Source organism: Sebastes umbrosus, chromosome 20 (genome assembly GCF_015220745.1).
Source record: "Sebastes umbrosus isolate fSebUmb1 chromosome 20, fSebUmb1.pri, whole genome shotgun sequence".
In the NCBI taxonomy this organism is placed as follows: Eukaryota; Metazoa; Chordata; class Actinopteri; order Perciformes; family Sebastidae; genus Sebastes; species Sebastes umbrosus.
Genome location: NC_051288.1, coordinates 5,386,174 through 5,404,469, shown reverse-complemented (window position 1 = coordinate 5,404,469; position 18,296 = coordinate 5,386,174). Strand labels below are relative to the sequence as shown.

General features: G+C 42.0%; 1 protein-coding gene across 6 annotated transcripts in view; it reads right to left on the bottom strand.

Annotated features, from left to right (window-relative positions):
* Positions 1-3,651: 3,651 nt before the first annotated feature.
* si:dkey-191m6.4 (rho GTPase-activating protein 22) overlaps positions 3,652-18,296 on the bottom strand; it is a 57,016-nt gene continuing 42,371 nt past the window's right edge. For 5 of the 6 annotated variants that reach the window (XM_037755970.1, XM_037755969.1, XM_037755973.1 and 2 more), the window contains 7 exons: positions 13,086-13,214; positions 9,119-9,326; positions 8,887-9,019; positions 8,730-8,803; positions 8,529-8,650; positions 6,340-7,366; positions 3,652-5,536 (listed from right to left, as the gene is read on the bottom strand). In XM_037755970.1, the coding sequence (XP_037611898.1) occupies positions 5,314-5,536; positions 6,340-7,366; positions 8,529-8,650; positions 8,730-8,803; positions 8,887-9,019; positions 9,119-9,326; positions 13,086-13,214 (1,916 nt within the window). In that variant the 3' untranslated portion in view covers positions 3,652-5,313. Of the gene's footprint in view, positions 5,537-6,339; positions 7,367-8,528; positions 8,651-8,729; positions 8,804-8,886; positions 9,020-9,118; positions 9,327-10,458; positions 10,732-13,085; positions 13,215-18,296 lie in introns of those variants that run through there. The other variant, XM_037755975.1, reaches the window with a different exon arrangement.

The window sequence follows — 18,296 nt, the reverse complement described above, 5'->3', positions numbered from 1 at the left end:
TTTTTCCTCGGAAAAATTTAGTGCCAGTTTGGAGCGTTATTTAACCTCCTTGGCGACAAGCTAGTATGACATGGTTGGTACCAATAGATTCCTTAGGTTTTTGTAGTTTCATAAGATAACTTCATATTAAAACTGAGCCAGCCACAACCTCCTAAAGATCAATTCCGTTAAAGATATTACTGACGTTAGAGCGAATTTGCGTTGACACATTATCGCGTTAACTTTGACAGCCTTAGTAATAATTGAAATTGTAATAAAAGCTCATAATCTAGTAATACCATCAGCTAATAACATTATATTTGGTTTGTGCATAATAGTACAGTATAGTATAGTAATAGTTTTTTGTCACTGTAAATATAGAGCACTTTAAAGCAGTTTTGGTAGGAGTGAGAAGCCCTTTTTCTTTTGTTTGCCAAGTGGCTGTTTTTCTCTTGTTTTGATGGTAGGAGCTGAGGTTAGAGACTTGTCTTTTGTTTAACCTTTTGGTTTAGGGAAGGTTAGATTTAAACAAGTGATCTTTTGTTTGTTGTTTTGGGCATGGCTCAACTCTGAAATTGAAAATAAACTGCTCCTTGTGTGACTTGAAACCCTGTGTAGCTGGCCTTTCTTGAGAGTGGGAGTCGCACGTCGTGTAGACCCGGAAGCATAACAGTAATAAGTTATTACATTATGAGAAAATTATTACATAAAAAACTAAGCAAAAAAAACAAAAACAAGGTGTGACATGTAGTGGCTGAATGTTATCAATAGCACCTTTAATTATTACACCATGCGCTGAATTTTTTACATTATTCAACAATTTGTTTTGCTTGGTTTATAATGTAATAACTTATTACTAGGGCTGCCAAAGTTAACACGATGACGCAAATTTGTTTTAACACCACTATTTTCTTTAACGCTTTAACGCAAATGATTTTTTGGAGATTGTAGCGGGCTCAGTTTTAAAGCTAGAGTGAAGATACTATCACATGAAACTAAAAACCTAAAGAAACCCTTAACAACCATGTCATACTAGCTTGTCGCGAAGGAGGATAAATAACGCTCCAAACTTGCGCTAAATTTCGGCGAGGAAAAACTGACATGGCCATTTTCAAAGGGTTGAAATTGGGTTCTATGGGTACCCACAAGTCTCCCCTTTACACACATGCCCACTTTATGATAATCACATGCAGTTTGGGGCAAGTCATAGTCAAGTCAGCACACTGACACACTGACAGCTGTTGTTGCCTGTTGGGCTGCAGTTTGCCATGTTATGATTTGAGCATATTGTTTTATGCTAAATGCAGTACCTGTGAGGGTTTCTGGACAATATTTGTCATTGTTTTAGGTTGTTAATTTATTTAAATAATAATAAATATATACATATATTTACATAAAGCAAGTATATTTTCCCACTCCAATGTTGATAAGAGTATTAAATACTTGACAAATCTCCCCTTACGGTACATTTTTAACAGATAAAAAGTGCAATTAATTTGCTATTAATTGTGATTAACTATGGACAATCACACAATTAATCACGATTAAATATTTTAATAAATTGACAGCCCTACTTATATTATGAGCTTTTATTATATTATGTGCAGTTATTGCATTATGAGTTGCTACAGCTGTACTGGTAGTGTCCAGTATTTGGGCAATAGGTCTTGTCAGTCAGTCTTTAAGCAAGGAGTTAATGTCTCTTTGTCCTTTTTACGTTCATGTCACAGTTCACTGATATCTATTTAAAACAACTCTCTCTTTTTTTCACCTTTATTCCCATACATGTCCATTCATTACAATAGTGGAAATCCATAATAAATAAGCACCATAGATAATCAGCAGAGCAGTAAGAAACATTTAGCCTTTGTCATGAGACATACATAAAGGGAAATAAATGCCCCTGTTGGAATCAAAGTACCTGCAATAGATTTAGATCATCGTATTGTGAACTGGAGGACAATTACCTTGTAAACCTGTGCAATTATATAGAGGGTAATAACATTGGCTTTATGTTTCTTTATAAAATATAAAAAAAGAAGGAAAAATACAGTCACATTGTCTAACCAAAAGCACACTTTCACTTGTAATTATACCGTTTGACTGGCCCTTTTAAGAATTAAGCATCACTCCTGGACATTCTTCTGATTGGTGATAAGATGCTAAAAAAACATTTTCAACAATGTAACCACATGCAACTCTTCATTTTGGAAATGTAATGTATAGATAAGTGGACGCACATCACAGCTACCTGATGTGTGATGCATCCCATAATACATCACATGTCAAATTAAGACGCTTGGGAGTCAGGGATGGGGGTTGAAGAACTGATCATCTTCAGTGATTACAATTCTTTTCCCCCTCTGGTACTCTTCTGGTACATTTTTTTTTTTCATCGGGCTGGTTTCATCGACAACACATTACATTCACTACGAGGATACATTCTTAATTCAAAACTTCCATTCAATTCACAATTCACTTTCACAAGAATTGGCACCTTCTAGGGAGATCAAGTTACTCATCTTCAGCAGTTTGTTGCCATATTTAAAAAACAAAAAAACAATGCAGCCACTGTGTGTACTATGGGGCGAATATATGCACTACATCTCTGGACAAGCAAGCAACACTACATTTTTTCCTATTTAAAAACACTTCCCTGAAGGCACAACCAGGAAATTCCATTGTTTCTTTGAGGGCAGTGTTCAGCTTCATGTGCCAAAATCAACATGGCTTCCAGGCAGGCCGTTCTGATCTTTTTAGTGAGCGAACAGCTGAGGCGGTCCGGCTTTGGTTTGTTAACTGTGTACTACTGTGTGAATGGCCTTCACCTACTGAGCCACGTGTCCCTAGGCAGCATGAGCTGCGTTGAAAATGCTTGAATAATTGTTCCCTGTTGTGTTATCTGTACATTAAAGGTATGGTGACATCTGCGAGGATCGGCGTGAACCGAAAGACTGAGGCGTTGCCATCAAATGGACATGGAAACCATGCAGATGGTGACGGAGGTGTCGAGGCACTGGAAGGGCCTGAGGAAAAACAAGGTACGGAGGCAGCTATTGCAGAGGCGCCACCTATTACTGCTTCAGTTTTGCTCCCAAAAGGAATCGTTTGGAAAGTCTAGTTTTACTAAATCTGCTTTTGTGTTACGATTTCTACAGTGAAACATCCAGAAACACAACGTCTGCAGCACAAATACAGGACCGGAGGATAAATGCAAGTGGAGGAACTTCTGCTAACGCTACCACGGTACAGATTAACGGTCAGTTCACTCAGATTACAAAAAACGTATTTACTCAATTACCCCCTAGTGGTGTTTAGCCATTCAAATAATTTAGGCTGTATTTTCAATGATTTTAAATAACATTTGTGAGTAATAAGTGACATTTAAATAAATTCCAATTCAGCAACATCTCTTTACAGGAAAACTAAACCGGTTACTTGGGATATTTCACAGAACTTTAAATTCAAAGCCAAAAACAAAGCAATTAGCATAGCTAGCTACCACTACAGGCAAGTGAGAAAATCTTGTTTTTTAATTTGGTTGAACTGACCCTACAATTAAAGAAATAGCTTGATATTTTAGGAAATATATTTATTCCCATTCTCGCTGAGAGGATTGGCACCACTCTCTATTGTCTGTAGGATAAATATAAAGCTACGGCAAGCAGCTGGTTAGCCTAGCTTAACATAAAGGTTCATAACAGTGGTTAGAGTTAGCCTAGCGTTTCTAAACAGGAAAAAAAAAATAGTTTTTACACTTTGTTTTTTGTAGCAATTAAACAAACAAGATATAACTAGTTATTAGTTAACTAATAATTAGTTAGCTTTAGAGGTATTGTTTTGCAAATTTGATTGAAAACTTTGGGGAACGCTTTGTGTGTTCCGGCGACTAGCGCCGTCGCCATTACTGCCATGGCAAATTGTAGTGACTGTACCGTCTGCTAACAGTACTAACTGGTGACTTTTGGCCGAAAACGTCCGTGGTTGCATACGTAAATAGTTGCCGTAGATAATAAACACAGATGAGTATGTATTTCAAATTGATAAAAATCAAATTGAAGGCTTTTTACGAGGACCACGATGCATTTGGCTGAGTGTCACCAGTTAATGTTAGCAGACAATGGAGTCACTACAACTTGCCACCAAAGCGGTCGCCAGATTCGTCTATATATGAAGCTGCAGCCGTTTAGCTAACAGAGACATAAAACAGGGGGAAAGACCTAGCCTAGCGCTGGCCAAAGTTTTAAAAAAATCTGCTAACCCACACCTCTAAAGCTAACTAATTAACATGTTATATGTTGTTTGTTTAATTCTTACAAAAAAAAAGTGTAAAAACTTTTTTTTTTTTCTTTTTAGCAGCGCTAGGCTAACACAGTTAGCAGACACTTAGTACATGTTCTGTTTGTGATGCCGACCGATTAATGATGTTTACTTTGTGGTCATTATGTTGCCCTAGTTGGAGCAACTAACGTTATAGAACACCACAGGTCGTTGAGTTCATCATCGTAGCCCCTAGACAGTTTCTAACGTTGTTAGCTAAGCAGTGTTAACCTAGCTGACGTTACTTGTTTGACCATGTTAGGCAGCTGAGAACTGCACAGGTCCTAGAGTTGAAAATTGTGCACTTCTTAGGACAGCGTGCGTATTGTAGGGAGACGCCAACGACAATATCGACTTGTTTACTTAACAAGATTCGTGTACATCCTACAGACATGAGTGGTATCAAACCTCTCATAAAACTCTCAGCAAGAAGGCAAATTAGTGTAGCTATTTCCCAAAATGTAGCACTATTACATAAAGATAAATATCAGTCAGCATTCAACATTAATGTCTCTAAAGAGTCATACAGTTTAAGCATGAAATCCATTCATGTAACGTCCTTGTAAAGTAGTGGTTGAAGAAGTCAGTGCTCTCCAGTTTAGAGAATGTCAGAGATATTACATAATGTTCACACCTGAACTGTTAAAATACTGCCTTCACAAGACAAACCCTGGACTCATCAAGGAGTGTAATCACACAAGAGAGCCGTCTTCTTATCTTAACCTTCCATTTCAAGCATGCGTGAGAAACTCAAAACTGCTCGATGGAAATGATTCTGACAAGAACACACAGTTAGTCCCAATTTCATATTTGCACCCTTCAGAATTTCCTGTCAACTCCATATTTCAGCTCCCTTTGTCCTGAATGTACACAAATATGGCCAGTTCCCTTTATTTTCTTTTTCTTTTGAAGGAACGCCCTGATACGCTGACGAGGACGTGAGCCCTTGGGAGACAACCAACCCCCCCCCCGAAATACAAACCCTGACAGTTTTGGCCACAGACGGACGTCGCATTAAATGTCACTAGTCCTCGCACCCAGGGCCAGATCTCCCAGCGTGGAGAAGAAATCCTCCATCTCCTTCTCCAGAAGCCGGTTGCGGTTCTCCGCGTCCTCCCGCGCCCGCTCCGAGTTCCGCAGTTTGATCTCCAGCATGCGTTGCTTCTTCCTCTCCTGCTCCATCTCTTGTTCCAGACGCTCCATGTGCGCACACAGAGCGGCGCTGGACTCCTCCAGTCTGAGAGGACGCAGCACATCACAGACAGGAAGCAGAGGTCATTCACATTTACTGTTTGGCTACATTAACAAATGCTTTGGTGGTATTAGGACAAAAGTTAAAGCTGCACTAGGCAAGTTTTTTTTTTTTACATAGAAATGCAACCTTGTTAAAGGTTGAGTTTAAAGGTGGTTTGTCCTGCTTTGGAGATATCTGAATGGAATTTTGGGAAGCTCACAACATTGAAAGACTACATCAATAATGTCAAAAGTGTCTTTGTACAATTTTCATTTGAACAACTTTCTACCTTAAAGGGACAGTGTGTAGGATTTGGTAGCATCTAGTGATGTGGTTGCAGATTTCCAAGACCGCAGTAACGTGAGCCGCCAAGTGTAAAACCGTGACAACGCCAGCCGCTGTCTGACTTGCGTTGCTCCTAAAGTAGTGTTATTATGGTGAGGATGGCCTCTGAGCGAGGTGAACTGCATTACCATGGTTTTCACTCAGTGGCTCACGTTACTGCGGTTCACGAGCGTGTCAGAGAACTACGGTGGCATTCAGGTAACATAAAAACACGAAAGGCTCTCGATGTACTGTTCCTATGTTCACGGCTACTGTACCATTTATAAGTGATGTTCAATATAACTTAACTGGGTTTAATTAACTATCAATTAACCATTTATAAATGGTGCTTATTATAAAGTGTTACCGAGCAGGTAGGTTTCAAACACTTTTGCTCTAATATTTACCCGAGAAATGAGCACCATAAGAAAATCGACACACATATGACGACGTTAGGAACCCCCAGAAGAAACCAGACCTACTTTTGGATCCTGGCCTCGTACGTCGTCTTCTGATTCCTCAACTCGTCCTTCAGTCCTTCCACCAGACTGCTCAGTGTTACATTTGTTCCGTCTCCGTCCTCGGTCATGATAATAGACGGCATGCCGGCCGCCACGGCCATGTTTCCGTTCTCGCTGCAGGCTGCGCTGCTGCTGCACAGCTCCATGGCCTCACAGCTGTCCTGCTCAGAGCTCGGGGGGTCTGTCGTCATCCCTCCATCTCTTCCTCCGTCGGTCTCCCTCTGGCTCTCCATCCACTCCCCTTTTTCCCCACTTTCACCGCAGTTCTGGTTCGGTGAGGGCTCACTGGCCGAGTCGGGGACAGAGATCTCGCAGGAGGAAGTGGACCAAGGTGTGCTGGAGACACTCGGAACGCTCCCCATGCTGGAGGAAGAGGTGACATTGTCGTAGGTGGACAGTCTCTGCGAGGAGCCCGTGGAGTCCCGATCGCGGGCGGACCGCTCGCCTGAAGACGTGCGCCGGTGTCCCCTCAAGGAGGACAAACCGTTCATGAGCCAGTTACCTCCACCTCCACCTCCACTTCCTCCACCAGAAGATACACTAGTGTTATCAGCCACAGAGCTGCCGCTGCTGCTTTGCTTGCCTTGCGGCTGGGAACGAGGTGCAGAGGAGCTTTTGAAAGAGTACTTCCAGGAAGGTATGGTCTTGGATTGTTTACTCGGGCTGACCACCGTCTCTCCTTTCCCCGATGGAGACCCCAGTTTTGGTCCAGGGTTCAGGTTCGGGATCTGGGTGGGAGTGACGGCCCCACACAGTTTGGCATCCAGAGACGAGGCGCTGCTGTGCAGTTCCTGGTCGGGGTTGGACACCGGGCAGCTCTGGAGGTCTTCCTCTGAGATCCAGGCTCCAAGGCTGCGATGCTGGAGCTGGTGCCCCTGGACAGGGAGCTCTGTTTGGGGTACGGCAGATCCCTCCTGGTCCCTCCCCGAGTAGAAACGGTCGTGTTCCCTGATGAGGATTGTCATCAGGTGCTGGACCAGAGAGGTGCCTATGGATCACAGTCAGACAGGATATCATAAATTACAGTAGACTGGCTCTGTATTAAAAGTGTCTTGAGATAAATTCTGTTATGATTTGACATCATATAACAATAAATTCAATTGAATTAAAATGTACAGAGGCATTATTTCAGTTTTTATCCTGTGCATACCACAAGTTTAAAGGGATATTTTGGGTGTTTTGAAGTGGGGTTGTATGAGGTACTTATCCATAGTTAGTGTATTACCTACAGTAGATGGCGGTCGGCACGCCCCCAGTTTGGAGAAACAGACAGGAGTTACCGCACGGAATCAAAGCAATATACTGCTGTGGACGGGGCCGGCAGCACAATGTACTTTAGCCAGGAAAAAAAAATCAATATCAATTTAAGTGTATGCTATACTTAGAGTATTATCGCTAGTTTACCTTGCCGTAAGACATCTACAGTCTATGTTTCCGACCGGGAACTGATACCTTTATCTTTGCTCTCGCCAAAGCAACCAGACTCCATTGAAAAAACAATAATTTTACCTTGCAGAACACGAGTCGCTGTCTCGGTTAGTTTGTGCTATTGTGTGACTTTGGTTAGTTTGGATTCACCAAAGTCACATAATGGTACAAACTAACTAACCATTTGAGGCTGCTGTAGACCAACAACCCCCATGTTTTACGAGGTAAAATTGCGTTTTTTTTTCAATGGAGTCTGGTGGCTTTGGCGAGAGCACAGATGAATGCAACGACTTCAGCTCCCCGTTGGAAAGGGCTGTCTCACAGCAAGGTAAAGTGGAAAAAATGTTCTAAGTATAGCGTACACTGATTTTGATTTATTTAAGTGGGTCTTTCTTTTAGGTGTCTGAAATATGTTTTGCCGCTGCCCCCGTCCACAGCAGTACGTTGCTTTGCTTCCGTGCGGTACCTCCTGTCTGCTTCTCTAAATTGGGGGCTTGCCGACCGTCATCTACTGTAGGAAATAACTGACTATGGACAAGTACCTCATACAACCCCACTTCAAAACACCCGAACTATGCCTTTAATATTGTTTTGCTAATACTACAAGGCATCATGTGATGTTAAAGTAACATTGTGATGGTATTTTTAATACACTTTCCAGTTAGTTTGCAGTGACTTTTACCATTGAATTCTGTCATTCGGTCAGTGAACATCGGCCGTACCTTCCATGATAGTGAGCGGGTCCTCCATCTTGGGTCGAAGGATATTTGGTCCGAATACTGTGGCGAGGTTCTGGACGCTCATCTTGTTCTCAATGGAGTGTGACTGGACCTCATCAAGGAATCTAAAGAGGAAATAACAACGTTAAAAGTAGAAACAGACATCGTTCTTGAAAACCGATGACATGAGATAAAAATACTTACTTGCATATGTACGTGAGGAGATTGTAGTTGGGTAGAGGTAGAGTGTTAACTTGTCTTCCAAGCTCCTGGACCCCCTGATAAAAGATTGAACAGCTGTTAGACACATACAGTTCATACATACATAGATATATAAACACACAGGGTACACTGCACATACCTCCTCCTCATCTTTGGCCAAAAGCTGTGCACAGGTCAGAAAGTCTTCATATTTGGAGAAGGGAATGACTGGTTCTGGCAGCTCTCGCAGGTACAACTTCAGCAAGGATGCCACCGTGTGGACGTCTGTGTTACTGCGAGGGAGTGCAGAAAGAAAAATGTGTCAACCGGATGTTCCATCATTTACTTGTCAAACAGCTGGTGCGCTCTCGTAACGCTCCCCTCTTGTCTACCTGTCAAAGAGAGGCTTGTCGCCGCAGTCGAAGGCCTCCTGCAGCTCTTTGACCAGGTTGGCCTGCCCCGGCATCCTGAAGAGACCCTCCTCGTCCAAACCCCTCTCCCTGATGAAGTCCACGCACTGCTCCACCAGCAGGGGGGCCAGCCGGGGGCCAAACTTCTTCTCGTACTGAACCGTGTCCTCCAGACGCTGACCAAATATCCCTGGGGACAGAGATGGAAGAGGAAACAACTCGTTTGTACTTCAGGTCCACCAGATTGTTCATTCATTCATCCACTGATGGCACAGGGGTTATACTGGGCTGTTAGGAAGTTTGGAACAAATACATTATATTTTAGACCTATTGTATATGTATAAAATGTAACGTACAGTATATTGCACACCATGTAAAATTATATTGCCGAGACATGGAAGCCAAATGCATCTTCACCTGTTAGATGTACATTACAAGATCACAATAATAGCAAGTATGGAGGTTTTGCCAAATGCCCCTCTGCATTGGAAGCCGACACACGGGGCGTTACTTTTGGACGGACCAGGGACTGTGCGTCAATATACGCTTGTTGCATGCATAGTGTCCTTTCAAAATAAACTTCACAGGAAGTTAGGTTTAGGCAGCACAACCACTTAGTTGAGGTCAGGAAACGGTCGTGGTTGATGTTAACCTCACTGACCGACGACTCACTAGACTGACGATACTAACGAGTCACATGACTAACAAAATAAGTCAGTTAGTTTTAGTTTCACATGGGACACAAACAACCGTCTCCTGGTTGAAAATCCTGTTTGTTTGACCCATCTACCGAACACGGTTCGTCACATACTGTCGCTAAACGGTGCCTCCGTGCGTCGGTTTTTCGACGCCGAATGGCGCTGCCCAATCGGCGATATTTGACGAGTTGATTTTGCACAAAGAAATGCCAATCCCAAAATGCAATGCCTTTTGAAAAAAAGAGGCCAAAAACGTCCATAAGCAAGGAGTGCAATCATCATAGTAGACATTACATTTGAATACTTTATATCAACTTGAATCTTGAATTTAACTGTGTCTGAAAGCTGGAACAAAGCCTATACGACACTGTACATTGTTGCCTATTGCTGCCTGTTTTTACATCACTACATTTAGTGCTTCAGAGACCCAATCTATGAAGATCTTTATGTTAAATCTCTATAACCCTCAGTTGGTGAGGAAAAACTCTTTTTAGGAATCTTTGAATTTTGAAAACAGAAAGAAAAGTCGTTAAAAGTGTTGTAGAATGACCTCGTAGCTAAACGGCGGCACCACTTAACGGCTAGTCGTGTTTAATTGGCTAATTGATAACTGTTAATTGTTACCTGTCGATAGGCTGCAGCAGTCGCAGCTGGCTGATGGCTCCCAGTAATCGTAGTGATTCACCGAACAGGAGCTGCACAGCAGCACAGCTCCTTTCTCATACATCCCAAACCCACATTTCACCAAGTTGATCCATTCCGGTTCAGGCATTTGACTCCACTGGTGGATTAATCCCTCATTTACAAACTCCTTAACAGCGGAAATGAGCTGCAGTTGAAGAAAATGACGGAGGAGTTCTGGAGGAGCGGCAGCTGACTGGGGGGGGTCAGTGTGCTGTGACCGTGGTGCTGCTGTTGTTAACGACGGGTCTATAAGCTGGCGACACGTCTATTCTGGACCGAGAGCCGAGAGACAGACACCCCTACCCTGTGAATGTGAGAGGGAGGCTGGAAATATAAGCCAGCCAGCATGAGGTAACCCAGCGGATACTCAACTGTATATTATATGAATGCTGCGGATTCTGACATGTCTCCCCCCTCTGAGATAAAAATGTATTCCATCTGTGAACAGGGGTGTAGCTAGAGGATCTAGGGGTCCCACACAGCCTTGTCCCAACACCCCCCCCCCCTCCATATGTGCAACAACTGGACCAGAAATGATTATTAACTCACCGCAATCTATTTGCAGTTTTTTTTTTAATCAAACCCCGGTTCAAAACCAGCAGCCTAGCGTGATATTAACACCATCAGTATTTACAAACTTAAAGCTGCATCAACCACATTTTGACCACCAGGGGGCAGAAGAAGCTAACAGACACACAGCCCTGATGAAAGATTGACTATACAGCTCCAGTTTGTACTTGTCATGAATTTGACCATTACATTCGAGTCATCATCCATTATTCTAAAAAAAAATGAATACCAGATGATATTTGAAAAAATATATAATTTCTTCTCTTACATCATTTTGTATGACACAAGAAAAATCTATGTGTGTATGAAACACGTTTCTGTAAATATATATATATATATATATATATACTAAAAAGGGATGTAAATTCACATATTACATTTTAATTTTGGTCCACACCTCCATGATGCTCATAGCGAGCAATAACACAAATTGAATGGCCTGATAACAGTCTTATCGGGTGTTTCTGGCTACCATCATTGTTTGGATTAGGAAACACAGAGTCCCAACTTTCGAAACAGATTAAAAATCATATTTTATTGTGTATCAGGCCAAATATTTTTTCATCCAAATGATTATAGGAATCTTTGAAAATTCAGGAAATGTCTTCAGAGTGTTGTTAAATGACCTTCTAGGTTTTTGAAAGTTGGCTGGGTATTTACTTCTTTTGATGCTTAGGTCTGTGAATGTAATGGTAATACATGAGAGGCACAAACTGGGGCTACGGCTAACCATACAGTAAATGTGCCGTAATACTAAAACAGTTAAAGGATGCTAAAAAGCTAGGTAGGTCCACATGGTTGGATGAGTATTCTTGGGTTCAGTAGTAAAACATGAGTCATTTGACTCAGTGTTAATACAAAAAATATATAAATATTCTTTTGTAAGTGCTAATTTCAAGTAAAAATACCCAATATTTTTAGTTTACACCTTCTCAAACATGATAATTTACAGCCTTTTTTATGTTTTTTTTAATTATCAGACATCACTTTGGCCTAATAAATCTTGAAATTGGCAGAATTTAATACAGTTATTGATCAAAACTAACGATGAAATACAAAATCATCGTTAGTTTGTAGCTCCCCCCTCTGCCAACAGAGCTCAAACCTTAACATGTAACGTTTCAAATGAGACCGGTGATGTCAAACCCCTAATGTACATCACTGGTGTGTTATTCTACATTTATCCCCCTATTAATATACCGCTCCTTTGTAACCCAACACCGTGCTGTTCAGCTGCTCTTTATGTCCCAGTTCACACCCAGACAGGCCTGCTTATATTTCTGGCCTCCCGTCAAGTACACTAGTTAGACAGGCAGACCAGAGCAGACAGGGTGAGAATTAACCACAGGCTCACTGCTGCATGGAGAGGGAAAATAGACTTTGTAGGAGTCCAATAAACTCATCTTGACTGGATTAAAATTGACAGGCTAAACTGCATCCAGTGTATTTATGCTCTGCTGGTCCTTGTAGTTTATTACTCAACAAGCTCAAACCAAAGAGCACCCAATAAAAGCACTATGTCCTCTGGTTTTGAATTGCTCTGATCACATTTCCCCAGTCAGGTACAGGAGTTGGACAGCAGGAAATAGAGACTTCAGGGTGAGAATTAACTGCAGGCTAAAGAAATGAGACACAGTAGGGGTAGGTGATACTTTGCATGACTGGGCTCATAACTCATAGAGTATAATATGGACACACTGAGATCGCTGGAGCCTACAGGGCAGAAAGGAAATGAAGACTTCCTGGCTTCGGATGGTGCTTCTTCCAATGATTATTGGTTATATAAGAGATTTGAATAAGCGATAATCTGTCCTTACTGGACCAAAACATGGACAAGATTGTTAATTTCGGCTTCCTGCAGCCCCCCATTTTGCATTAGGACAGCCTTGAGTTTTAATTGTCACCCCTTCTTATGAGGTCAGACAGCCTCAGGGATGAAAACCTGGCCATGTTTTTAAAAGTGATTCTCGTGTTTCAGTTCAAAGCTTTGGCCTCACCTCCTCCAAACGGCGCCCAGATGACCCGCCGTATGGCCTTGACCCAGTCGTCCATGTCTGTCTGGGAGTTCGCCATGAGCAGGAAGGACTCATGGCTGATCGGCGCCCGGTCCTTCTCTCCTGTTCCACCTGGAAGGACAAAAGAGGGAGGAGGGAGGAGACAAAAAAGTAGAGGTGAGTACACCAGAGACTGCAAATATTTATTTGGAAGAACACCGACATTTATCATAGAACTAACCCACTGCTTGATAAGTAGACATAGTGTGGTTTTTCTGTACATTATGTGGAAGGGCGGTGTGTGTTTGCACCCTCTAGCAGGTTTCCACTGTGGAAGATAATTTGTGTTTGTGCAGGCACTTAATTTGTGTCAACTTTGTGTTTGAGCCAGCAGGCAGATATTGAACTGGGCTGTCCAGGCTGGTGTGCGCGGACCATGAGCCAGAAGGTATTTTCCAAGAAAAGACAGTAGAAGAATAAAACACCCTATAAAAAGGCAGCCCAGAGGGGAGAATGAATCAGCTGGCTGAAGTTCGATTTGTGCATAAACTGTAATCCTGCGAGTTTCTTTTTCCCTTTCCTTTAGTGTGTTATATAGTTTTCTGTGCATGTGAAAGGTCTGCAAAGTTACAAAAGCCCAAAGTCCACACCAAAGAGAGTTACTGTCCCCACAGAATCACTGCTCCTGAAAAGCTTTGCTTGAAGTCCCGCCTTTTCTTCCGTAACGTGGCGATGTCATCAAGTAACACATTTTCATAATACCTGCCTAGCAGCTAGTTTGATACGCCCTCAAACAAAGTTAGTTAGAGCGGAGCTGGAGCGGAGTCCGAAGAGTTTGGTTCAGTTGACCAATCACAACAGAGTGGGCCAGCTGACCAATCAGAGCAGACTGGGCTTATTGGGAAGTGGAGAAGCTGAAACAGAGTGTTTCAGACAGAGGGTGAAACGAGGTGCTGTAGCACAGCTGGTACAATAAAGTGTTTAAAATAATAAAGTTTTTTGAACATTAGATCCTGTAAACATGTTCTAGTAGAAACCCCAAATACAAGTAGGCAGCTGAAAATAAGCATAATAGGTCCTCTTTAAATGCCGTACTCAGTCACTCAGTCTGTGAGCATCCAATATGAAAAATATACTCAGAACCAAGAAACCAAAGACAACATCCCTGGCCTGTCATGAGGAAATTATAAGCAATATATTTTAGTGTGTATGGATGCTTTTGTGTAGAGGGAGGTGAGAAAACAATTTTAGGTAAGACTGCTCTGTATGTGTGTTTATGTTCATTGCAAGTGTGTGAGTTTTTTTTTTGTTTTTTTGCTGGCAATTTGGCAAAGATCGCCAAAGGGTCAGGAGGTGTCGAGCTGTGTTGTTAATCAGTGCTTATGTTTTTAATGCAGTTTGCTACTTTGCTTAATGGTGGTTAACCTAACATTCATTTTGGCAACCGTTTTTTTGGCAAAAGTTGTGAATCTTGCATCATCATCAAACAGGATAGCAGCCCCACACTGTTCAAATTAATGTCTGAAGTTAGTCCAACAATGTTGTTGAAGTAACGCGGGAAAATTGCTTTTGATGACTATATAAGAGTTGCTTTAAATAAAACAAAAATCAAATGGGGGTTTGACATCAGATTAAAACCTAATTTGTGATAAAGGTTTCCCACCACTAGATGGCAAAACTGTCCTGTTACGTATCCTCTGTATCTGGACTCTCCCCCTCCTGTCCTGTAACTATGGCCCCATTTCATTTAAGGCTTTTAGCAGGAGCAGCTTTTAGTGAGTGCACAAGTACAATGAGCCTCATTTTTTACATTTTGTTTGACCTCATAAACATTAGTGAGGCATGCAGAGCAACACATCAAACAAAATAGTCTGAAACATTATCATAAAAAACACCATAGACCGCAAATATATCTCTTATTATCTTGATCTCCACCACCTGTTTTCTGCTGCTATACATCTAAATAGCCTGGAGAATATGTCATCTGTTTCCCGTTTGTCTGGGCCATTAGTGTTGGATGGTGTTGTTGCCACAGTCACAGTCATTTAGCTGTGAGGAGGGAATCCAAATATAAACAGTGGTGCCATAAAGCTAAGAGCCATTGTCACCCAGCTTTGCAAACTCACACTGTCGTGATGAACAACACTGTGGTCTGTCTTCAGATGTGCTCCAGTGTCGCAGAAATAGTGAACTGAGCAATAATTTGGCATTATTTGATATATTTTGCCTTAATTAATGCGTAGTGTGTGTATGAATGTGCGCAATATCATCTAAATGAGAGCTCCAATTTGTCCTCAGGAAAAAGAGGCCAATTAAAAAGGGTGATTAAAAGTATACAGAGAGGACACTCAGATATTAAGGAGCCTGGGCTCGCTCGCGAGCACGCACGCACACACACACACACACACACACACACACACACGCAGAGCCACTTAAAATCAATCTCAGCATAGCCGACAGACACCAAACGTATTGGAAAGACTGGATGGATGAGGAGTACAAAGATCCCTTTTGGGAGCCAATTAAGATAACACCGACTGCAGGCGCACGTTAAACTCAGTTTTCCCCTCAAAGTCTCAGGATCAATTTGAGTTCCGCGTGGCGATCATCAGACAGACGTTGACATTTGAGCCCGCGAGACAGTCGAATGTTTACAGCGTGTGTGCGTGCGTGTGCGTGTGTGTGTGTGTGCGTGCGTGCACCTTATGCCTTTTGAGTGTCTGACATTTAAGAACGGAAGCTATTATAGCTTCCGTTCTTAAATGTCAGACTGCTCGCAGACGCTGTTGAACGGGAGATGAGGACGGGGAAGACGGCAGGACAAAAAGAAACGGGTCATTCTTGCGGTGCTGAAATCCTCTCTGATGTTTAACTGTCGATGTTGATAGAGGGAAGCCTGTACTCAGCATTAGAAGAGTCAGGTGAACTTTGAACATGTTGGATCATCTTCAGTGGCCCTCAGTTCTTAAAGGGATAGTTTGAGTGTTTTGAAGTGGGGTTGTATGAGGTACTTATCCACAGTAGGTGTATTACCTACAATAGACAACGGTCGGCGTGCCCCCAACTTGGAGAAACGGACAGGAGCACCGACATCGGAGCAAAGCAATACAGTGCTGTGGACAGGGACGGCAGAAAAATGTATTTTAGCCATCTAAAAGAAAAGCTCATCTACATGAAGTTTAAGTGTACGCTATATTTAGAATATTTTCACCCCTTTATCTTGCCGTCAGACAGCCCTTTCCTTCTCCTTTCCGACGGGGAACTGAACTGAAAGTGAAACTTACCAATGCTCTCTCCAAAGCCAGCAGGCTCAGATGACAAAAACAGAATAGATACTTTTCCTTTTCAGTTCAGTTTGGTGACGGGAAATATTCTAAATATAGCGTACACTTAAACGGATATCAATTGTTTTAGGTGAGCCTTTCTTTAAGGCTAAAATATGTTTTTCTGACATCCCCATCCACAGCACTGTATTGCTTTGCTCCGGTGCCGGTGCGCATGTCTGCTTCTCCAAACTGGTGGCGTGCTGACCGTCATCTACTGTAGGTAATACACCTACTATGGATAAGTACCTCATACAACCCCACTTCAAAACACCCAAACTATCCCTTTAAGCATCTCACAAAGTCAGTCTGGGTTATTTCCCATGTTTTACTGTTGTGAATTAGCTGATTTGAGTGCTAAAATTCAAATCAGCAAAGTATTCAACAGCCACAAAGTTTTGATATCGTCCCAAGTTCCTTAACATCTTCCGTGATGATGCCGTAGATCGGGACAGCGTTATCATCTATAACCACCGTATGAGAGCAGTGCAGAGCGGCGGCCGTGAGCTAGCTAGTGGGGCACGCTCACTTGCACTAAAAGCATGCACGGTCTGCCTGGCTATGTTAACAAAGCACGGAGAAGCTCGGTGAACAACACACACAGAGGGAGAGTGACTTCATTCTCTGCTCAGGTAGACATTACTCCTCTATATCTTTACATAGCAAGTAGTTGTTTGCTGCTAAATTAATGAAAATTTAGCACCTTTAAAGTTAATTTAGAGAGTCCTCAAGTTGCTGAAGTCACATGCTAGAGACAGATGTTTTTTTTCCAACAGTTAAGCATTTAGTTGCTTTATGAAAGCGCAGATTGGCAACTATACAACCACTCTCCTGGCCTAGCAAAGGTCATGCAGTTTATACACCGTTTGGTGTGTTGGCATGTCTTATGCCCCTCAGGCCGCGTCCTCTATTAATAATGGGACTGATGATTGGGCGCTGGGAATTGGTTGGGGATTAACTTCATACGACCTCTGTGCTGCTTATTATTGGTATTATGAGAGAGAGAGAGAGAAAGAGAGTTAGAGAGAGAGAGAGAGAGAGACAGAGAGAGAGAGAGAATTTGTGCTACTTTGTGTTGGCAGTTAATAAAAATCAACATTTCTGCTCAGCATGTTCAACCCTCCACTTAACGACTGTTTTCACCAAGTAGTATGAACCCATTTTAGCACTTAAATACTTAAGCTTACAGATCACTTTTACATTTTTCTTAACAAAATGTAATTACAGCCTTGTCTCGATGGGATTAGTTTTGCAGGACAGAGTTGGTAACGAGATTAAAGTGCTAAAAGCTGTGCAAAAAAACATAACAGAGGGAGGGAAAGAGTATTGAATCATAAAAAATACCTATTATAAACAATGCAAAATACATATACAATATTGGCCAGACTAAAGAAAGTCATGGATAACCTCCCAATAAATGCAGGAATACAAAACCACAACAAAAAGACAAATCACCACCTGGTCTGACGGCCGCTTTTCAGATCTGACCTCATGTTTTTCAATAAAGTATTTCTGATTCTGATAACTGCAAATAAAATGAATTATTAGATTATTCAACCAAATACTTCACTTTTCTATATGTTGCGCAACAACTCATCCACTCATCGCATTCAAACATTTTGCAGAAGTGGGGTTACTGCAAAACTTTGCACACAAAGTCAGTCTGCAGTTTGTCTGTGTCTAGCTGAACCATCGGAAATAAATCATCCTTTAAGAGTAGATTTTGTTTAAAGGTGCAATAATCTCAAAAAATCGTTAGTTAGGAGTCAGTGCCTTTTAATACTATGCAAAAAAGCCATAAAGTAGAGGTTGTATATCTGAGCTTCCATCAGTCTCAAAGCTACTCACAAATCTCCAACTTCAGCCTCTACAGAGCTAGTTCAAAAATCTC